This window comes from Drosophila ananassae, chromosome 2R (assembly GCF_017639315.1).
Source record: "Drosophila ananassae strain 14024-0371.13 chromosome 2R, ASM1763931v2, whole genome shotgun sequence".
Taxonomy (NCBI): Eukaryota; Metazoa; Arthropoda; class Insecta; order Diptera; family Drosophilidae; genus Drosophila; species Drosophila ananassae.
Window position 1 is genome coordinate 17,928,790 of NC_057928.1, and position 8,787 is coordinate 17,937,576.

At 43.9% G+C, this 8,787-nt stretch overlaps 1 protein-coding gene across 1 annotated transcript; it reads left to right on the forward strand.

Moving 5' to 3' along the window:
- Positions 1–6,123: 6,123 nt before the first annotated feature.
- Positions 6,124–8,553, forward strand: LOC6506889 (carnitine O-palmitoyltransferase 2, mitochondrial). Its single transcript, XM_001957018.4, has 3 exons — positions 6,124–7,328; positions 7,383–8,177; positions 8,235–8,553. Exons 1-3 carry the CDS (start codon positions 6,259–6,261, stop codon positions 8,383–8,385), a joined length of 2,016 nt encoding a protein of 671 aa, XP_001957054.3. The 5' UTR covers positions 6,124–6,258; the 3' UTR covers positions 8,386–8,553.
- The last annotated feature ends 234 nt before the right edge of the window (positions 8,554–8,787 follow it).

The window sequence follows — 8,787 nt, forward strand, 5'->3', positions numbered from 1 at the left end:
TTTGAGTCTTTTGACTAGAACTTAACTCTTTTCATTCGTATAGGTTTTATTAACATTATTTATAAGTCAAGTTATAATTATCTATTATATTATATTATTTCCAAGTGTAGTAACTTTGAAGAAGTTGCCACTTGAAAATGCGACCAAGTAAGAAAGGCGTCGAAAAGTGTGGCTTGAACTTTTCCGGGACGAAAATTTAATTCGCTGCACTTTAAGCTGCAGGGCCTCTTTTCCTCATTCCTTTTGTGGCCTCTCCTCTTTAGAGCTTCCTCTTAGTCCTTGTTTTGGGCTCCTACGCGGCAAGCATTTCATTTTATACAGTTCTCGGCTTCTGGCGCGCGAGTTTCATGCAATTTATTTTTTAATTTCGCTCAACTTAGTCATGCGAAATGGCACTTGATGCTCCTTGGTTATGCGTGCGTGTGTATGAGTATCTCTGAGTGTGTGTGAGTGTGCGAGTACATCCGTTTGAGTTTCTTGGGAATTAACGCTAAGCTGCAGAAGACCGTCCCTCGCAACGCCACATGGATCTCCGTTTGCAGCTCCTTTTTCCGCCCAGTTTCCCACGCACATTTGCACTGCAAATGAAGAACACTAGCAGCAACAAAAACACTCAGCCAGGACATCAAGGACATGGCGCAGCCAGAGCAGTCAATTGTTATTTTAAACACAGTGGCAACAAGAAGGTAATGCAAATACTTTCCCTCCACAGAAACTTTTTCGCACTTTATGTGATATGCCACGCCCCCGTGCTAGTTTATTACAACTTTTGTTTGGTAAATAAACGGTTATGTGAGAGATGTTAGCTTAGAGAAGTTGTTTTCAAAAATAAACATTAATGTAGGAGTTTAAGTTTTTACCTTAAGAGCAAAAAATTAATCTTTTACGGTAAGATTTAGTAAGAATGGCTGTCTATTCCTTTGGAGTTCCTTTGGTATTAGAATCTAATAGATTATTTTAGTTTAAGAATGAGAGTCTGATTATAAGACCAATACAGGAAGAGTAAAAGGAACAAAAGGGGAGCACTTTCCGCAGAATCCTTATCTCGCCCATCTCTACGGCTTATCGATATATTATCGCCGCAAGTGTAGCCTGCAGATGGCGGTCGATTCCTCTCTCCCTCTTTTTTACAGAAACAAAATGGCGCCCGATCTCGGCTAAGCTTACTTTTGAAAGCTTTCTTCACCTTTCTTACTTAAGCAATCATTGAAAGTACTTAATTTTTCTAAAGAGTAGCCATCTTTATTCCACACACTGGCACCCTGCTTACCCATCTCCTTGTATTTTTAACTGTAAATGGGAAGATATTTATTGGGCAGCTTTTCTTTTAACCAGATTGATTACCCTTGTTACCGTTTAAACAGTCCACATAGAGCAGAACAGCCAGCTGAGTTGACAACTGGCAAGGTGAAGCAATTTGCATTCCGATCCTGGCCGGCGTCCTGACGTGTGCTGCTGGCCTGCAATCTCGGAAGCAATGCAAATGCAAGTAAATGCAGTAAATGGCACTGCGTCTGCTATGCGGTAAATATGCAAATAAATGCATGATGCCGGGCAAGTGCACTCACGTGCCCCTCACAATACAACACAAAAAATGAGACAGAGTCCTGGGCCATCCTGCCATCCTTGGCATACATAATTCAGTGGCAGTACCATGGTTTTGTCCTCTTATTTGTTTGATTGCATTTCAATTTGCCGAGGCTTTTCCATCGTTTCCCGCCGAGGCGGAAATTAAGCTACAATCGAACTCAGAACCGAATATCGAATAATACAAACTATTCTCCAAAAATTCGAATAGAGAAGGGGTGTCCTCTATACTTTCAACCCACTAATTGGTCCTTTTTGATTCAATATAAATTCCATTAGAGCACTACCATTCAAACAAATGGCCGAGGCATTCAAAAACCAGCTGCAATAACTGTTCCGAAAATGGCCTCGCAAAAAAGAAACCAACTTTGTTTGAATTCCTATCGCGTAAATCCTGGCCCCCTCCCCTTTCGCCTTCCACTCAATTGAACATTTCAAAGTTTGGACCAGCAAATGGAAATCGTTTCGAAAGTGTTCGCAATTGCAATGGCCGCCATTGAAATTCATTTACGAACAGATTCCCCAATCACATGTCCACTGAAATCACATCGATATCCCTAAAGCTCCGGACTCTGCTCTGACGTCATGTCAGCTTTTGCGAAGAGATTCCCATGAAATTAAACGAAAAAAAAATAAATTTCGCGAAAAATATGTATGTATATATTTCCAAATATTTTGAGTTATCAACGAAATCCCGCGAATAAATAACAGCTGCCCGATGTTGGCCTGAAGGAGAAATATTCCAGGAACAGTGGAAAAAATACTCATTCTTCGAGATACAAAGTTCTATTTTTAAGATATCTTGTTTATTGAATGATGTCGTTAACATCTCTTCTATAGTATTTGGTATTTTCTTTTATTTGATTATTATTATCGTGTATTTTGGTGGAGTGTCATAAATTTAATTTGGGGATGAGGCTGTGACGCAAATGGTCGGCCATTTTGTTATTTTTAGCCATGGCGGCTGGGGCGTCCTTTTCATAATTTATGTGAACTTGATTTATTTGTCCGCATTTCCGTCCGTTTCGATTCCATTACGATTGCCGCTTTCCAGCCGTGCACTCTGACCGCTGATTAATGTCCGCCAGCACGACATGTGAAAAGTGTTGCCTACTTTCCAGGGCAGCGGCCGACCTGCTAATTGCCAACCATAAAATTTGGCCAAAACGCTCGCCGGCACGCGAACCACCACAGTTGTTCGGCGAAGTAATCAAACAATTCAATCTGCTCCTAATTTCTGGCAGCGAGATGAAAGCTCAGGACACTGGACGCGGCCTAACGAGCGCAAAAGGACTCGTTTTCCTCCACTCAGTTCCCGGCCCACTCAGCCAGGAAAAATTAAATTTACAAGAACCAACGTACATAATATGTGGGTCTCCTAGGGGAGCGGAACTTGAGGCGAGGTGGTGGATTCAGGGAGTCCTGGCCTGACGATTGAGAACCCGGGAATACACTAATAATACACAAAATACAGGACAAATAATAATTATTATTATTATATTAATTAATTTATTTACAATTGTTGTAACAGGCTGCGTTTAAATTCTCATTTTCGTAAATAATATTTAAATAAATATAAGGCAGAGAACTTATTAATTATATTAATATTCTTAAAGTATTATACTAGAATACTAATAACATTTAAAATATTCGCTTAGTGTAAAGAAAAGCCAAAAAAACTGTATTCTCGAGTTCACATGTCGGCGCCGCTTCCTTGGAGGGTGTATCCTGGGACCTGGCAAATGGCTTTATAGAAATTTAATGTGTTCGTGTTCCTGGCCCTGTTCTCGCAAACCTTCTTCACTCTTGTGAAAAATGATTTTGCTTTGCACTCAGCCATGGCCAAAGAAAACAAAAATAACGATGAAAAAAACTGAAACGAGCAATTTGTCTGGCTTTCTCGGAAAATCATCACAGTGGCGGTTAGTAGGCGGAATTCCTGATTTGCCTTCTCCAAAGGCTAAAGGAATTTACATACATGCGTCTGATAATATAGTAGTATACATCCAGTAATTGAAGAGCCATTAGTTTTACTCGTTTTTCTATCCGAAGGGCGGGAAATGATGCTACATTTGCGTAATCGTTATTTTATTCAATTCCTGCCTAAAAATAGTAAGGAGCCAGGAATAAATAGTTCTTGTACTTCAAATTTCAAAGGATTAACGTCCCCTGGCACTTACCATACGATATCAATAAACTCTCGAGCCTGCAGCTATTGATTGCAGGATGACATTGAACCCTGACATTGTTGCCTTCGACCCCAAATGCCTGTTCCTGTGGCATATTAATTATGCTGCCGGCCATCGCTCGTGGCTGGCCATAAATTAATGACAGATTGTGTGCACGAGTGGGTTCAGTGTCCCCGAAAATTTGCTGCAATTATTTGCATTATTTACTTTGGCTCGACAAAAGGACTCTCAGTTTTGTCAAACAATTATGAAAATGAACATGTTTTCGCATAATTGCACACACAAGAGCCACAAATTGTGCGCCCAAAATCGGCTTTACATATTCATAACACCAATCCTTGTATTAATGTTTGGTTTGTCGGCTTGAATTAATCTGGTGGCTTTAATTTTCATGCATGCCCAGGTTGCTGAATTAAATTTAAATTTTCACCAGCTCCGTGTGGGAACTCAAAGGAAGCTTAGTGCCTCTCATCCTTGGTCCTGCCTTGGGCCAAGTCAATGATTTGCTTGACTGGAATCCGACATTTATGCTGAGCCATCTACGCAAATCTGTGTCGACTGCGGCAGGTCGAAGGTCATCCATGCCCCTCTGCTATTCGCAAATGGAATTTTGCTGTTAACTCTTCCATCTGGTCACCTTTTGTTGTCACAGTCGTCGAAAGTCAGCGACTTACTTGCCTCACCTTTCCGGCCAATTTCCAGGTTGAACAGAAAAAACTGAAAAAATCTTATAAAAGGATTCCATTCACACGGTTCGTGCCGGAATGGTGAGGATTTTTATTGTCCGACAATGGACTCTTCAAGCAATTGTTGATTTTTGAATAAAAAAGGGTTTAGGGGTTTTTTTTTAGAATTCTGGACACCTGGCAGCGACATTTGAAACTGTGTTGTTAATGAGTGCGGAACTTTTTTGATAATTTTTTTTGGCGTTCATTCTGTTTTGATGGTCCTTGAAAGGATTTTATTAATAATAAAAAATTTCCATCAATTTTTCATCAAAAAATTTCTGTTCAAGCGAACAACAAACTCTCAAAAAATGTAAAGTGGAATTTAAAAATTTCAAATTAAATTCTTCAATCATTATAAAAATGCATAATTTAAGCACAAACCTAATTATAGGAGAAGAAAATATTGTTAAGCCAAATGAAATTTTTACTTCATCGAATTTTTCAATTACTTAACGTAAATGAACATTTCATTATTAATTTGGATAATCATGTATCGGAAATCAACAATATTTTATGTTAATAATACAATCAATTCAACGCGGCTTTTGACATTAATGTGAAATTGAATTTCCACAGAAATCAGTGGCCGGACACTTCTTGGTCGAATGAGCTGACCTTAGGGCTAACATTTAACATTCAAGCCCACGTACTTCAAGGATGGGTTTTTGGGGAAACCCTTTTGGCATAATTTTGCACTTGGCCCCCAAGGATTCTGTGTCCATATCCGTATCCGTTCACCGGTTTTAATGCTCCTCACTTTTGCACTTTCGCGCTGGCTGGTTAAATATTAACGCAATTCCACTTTGCCCAATTACCCTGCATCTCATCCGCATTCGTATCCGCATCCGGATCCGCATTGGCATCCGTCGATGCCTCTTATGCAAATTTAAACGGAGGGAGAGGGACCGCCCTCCAGCTCCAGACCCCCCCCACTTCACACTTTACTTAATTTGAAGGATTGTGGGGCTGCGAATTTTATTTCGCAGACTCCGAGTGCAAATTGCAAGGGCGAATGGCAGAGCAGGACTTTCGAGGGGAAGGACTTGAAGGGAGCAACGCGCAGCTCGTTAAATTCGACAAAGCATAAAAATTTTATGCGAATTTTCATTTCTTTCTTAGCCCCTAATTTCTGTAAGCCGTTTATTTATTCGGCGCACCTGGGAACAGTGACCCGCCAAGTCGGTGGAATAACCAGCGGGAGCTTTTGACCCACGGCTCTGCCTTCAGGGCACCCCAAATCCCCTTTGGGCAGCCCTTCAGTCCCATGGTGCCAGCAGACATCAACAGCAAACAAACAAATAAACGCCACTCCATACCAAATGCAAACAAAAACGATGTTTATCCACGGACCAAAGTCGCCAGGATGCCCTCGCAAAAGGTGAAAGGACTCTTAAGCACTTGAGCGCCTCAATTCGTACAAATCGATAGGTAAGTAATTGGTATTGCCTTACAGGCTTTAAACTTTATGTCTTAAAGTGGAATATAAATAAATATTTGATGTAATGTTATTCTACTTGACTTTTTTTCTCTTTATATTTAAATTTAAATCATTACACTTTTAAAATTCGATTTTTTCTGCGCGCCAACTATCGCTTGCTATCGATATATTGATACCGACGATCAGCTGTGATCAGCTGCGGCGTTAGCAGCTGATGTGGCTAGCGAAATTGTTGTTGTTGATTTTGCGCTGGACTTTGAAACCGCCACTCGGAATTTATTGTTATTTTCCTTCTGCAAACAACTAACGGCCCGCGATGTTCCGCACCCGAGTGAACCCAAGTCTGTCGTCCATAACGAGGAACTCCTCGCGGACGCGGACGACGACGACTCATGGCCAGCACTACCAGTACCTGCAGTGCTCCAAGCTGCCTACGCTCTACTTTCAACGTTCCCTGCCCCGGCTGCCCATTCCTCTGCTGGAGAACACCTGCCAGAGGTTCCTGACGGCCACCAAACCGCTGCTATCAGCCACCGAGCAGGCAGAGACACAGAGCACTGTGGAAAGCTTTCGTCAGGGAATCGGAATGGAGCTCCATGCGAAGCTGAAGCAGCATGATCTCGACCACAAGCACACCAGCTACATATCACAGCCCTGGTTCGATATGTACCTGGCCGATCGAGCTCCTCTGCCGCTGAACTACAACCCCCTCCTAGTGATGAAGAGCGACACGCGAAAGGAGTACCAGGATCAGGTGGTGAGGGCCACCAATCTGGTGATCAGCTCGCTGCGCTTTTGGCGATCCCTGCAGGCGGACCTGCTCGAGCCAGAAGTCTATCACATGAACGCTAAGAAGAGCGACAACGATAGCTACCGGCGTTGGATGAAAGTGGCTCCAAAGGCCTTCGCCACCTACGCCTCGTATGCATTCAAGGCCTTCCCGCTGGACATGAGTCAGTACAACCGATTGTTTGGCACCGCAAGGATTCCGCGGTTGGGCAAGGACGAACTTGTGCAGTCGCCCGACTCCAAGCACATCTTGGTGCTGCGACGTGGTCATATGTACGCCGTTAATGTCCTTGATTCCAGTGGCTACATTGAGAGTCCCAGTGTGATTCTGGGTCGGTTGAGGGCGGTGATCAAGTTGGACGCTGATCGAGAGGCCGCCACTGTTCCATTGGGCGTCCTGACCTCCGGCCAACGCGATCAGTGGGCCCGCACCAGGGAGCAGTTTGTAAGCAATTCAAAGAACGCGGATCTGCTGCAGAGCGAGGTGGATGCGGCACTGTTTTGCGTGTGTCTGGATGGCGAAGAAGATGGCGTCTATGATGAGAATAGCCAAGAGCCCTTGCTGAAGCATCTGTTGGCTGGAAAAGCAACGAACAGGTAGGTTAATAGAAAATTTTAATTTAAGTACCTAATGATCGTGTTTTCTTTCAGGTGGTTTGACAAATCCATTTCCCTGCTGATCAGCGCCGATGGCACCACGGCCATCAACTTCGAGCACTCTTGGGGCGATGGCGTTGCCGTGCTGCGCTACTTCAACGAGCTCTACAAGGACACTCTCAAGCAGCCGTTCGTATCCACGGAGACCGCTCACACCCCTGCCGAAGGCGACTTGGCCAATGTGCGGCCCATTAACTTTGAGATTGATGACGCCACCAGATCGGCGGTGCAGGAGGCCTATAACAAAAACGCGAGCATTGTAGACAGCTTGGATATGAATGTGCTAAAGTACCCTCACATCAACAAGCCGACCTGCAAACAGTTCGGTCTGAGTCCCGACTCCATCATCCAGCTGGCCTTCCAGTTAGCCTACCGCCAGGCCTTCAACGGCTATGTGGGCACCTATGAGTCCTGCAGCACCTCCGCGTTCCGACACGGACGAACGGAAACAATGCGCCCCTGCACCACGGCCACTCAAGCCTTTTGTGAGGCTGTGCTGCAGCCGGAGCGGAGCAAGCCCAGCGCCGGGGAACTCCGGGCAATGATCGACCAGTGCAGCAAGGTGCACGGCCAGTTAACCAAGGAGGCTGCCATGGGGCAGGGCTTCGATCGCCACTTGTTCGCCCTTCGCCATACGGCCCAAAAGGAGGGCCTACCCGTGCCGGAGATATATGAGACTGAGGCCTATCGGCGCATCAACAACAACATAATTAGCACCTCCACTCTGGGATCTGATGCCCTGCTAGCCGGCTCCTTTGGACCGGTTGTCAGGGACGGATTTGGAATCGGGTAAGCCATCGTTGAATATGTTGAGGAGTTGCTTAATAACTTCTTTACCATCATCAGCTACTCAATCCAGAACGATTTTGCCGGCGCCATTGTCACCACATACAAGAACCAGGCCGATGGAAAAGTTTTTATAGACAGCCTGAGTTCCGCCTTTGATAAAATCTGCTCTGTAATCCAGCAGAGCAGGAGTGGCAGTAGCAAGCAGTAGGAGCCTAAGCTCCCCTAGAGGATTCTCCCCCATGGATTTTCAAACGAAACAATGAGATTTATTTTGATGCTTTTACAATTTGTAGTATCCCATGTGTCTGAATTGCAATATCTTATACCGAGCTCTACAATCTATATATTATACACTGAAAACATTCTGCCCCATCTAGAGCATCTGTGTCTAGCTTTCTTTTATCCTGGCAGCTTTAATGGCTTTGTGGCTGATGGGATAATAAATTTGCCAACATCTTGCCATGGTTCGAGCAATGCATTTTGCATGACAAATAAAATTGAACAAGCCAGATAATTTAATTTCTGGCTTCAATTGCAGGAAGTGGAGTGTGGAAAACTCTATTTATGTTTGCTTTTTTCAGGAAAAATCAACAAAGGAAACCCACTGGAT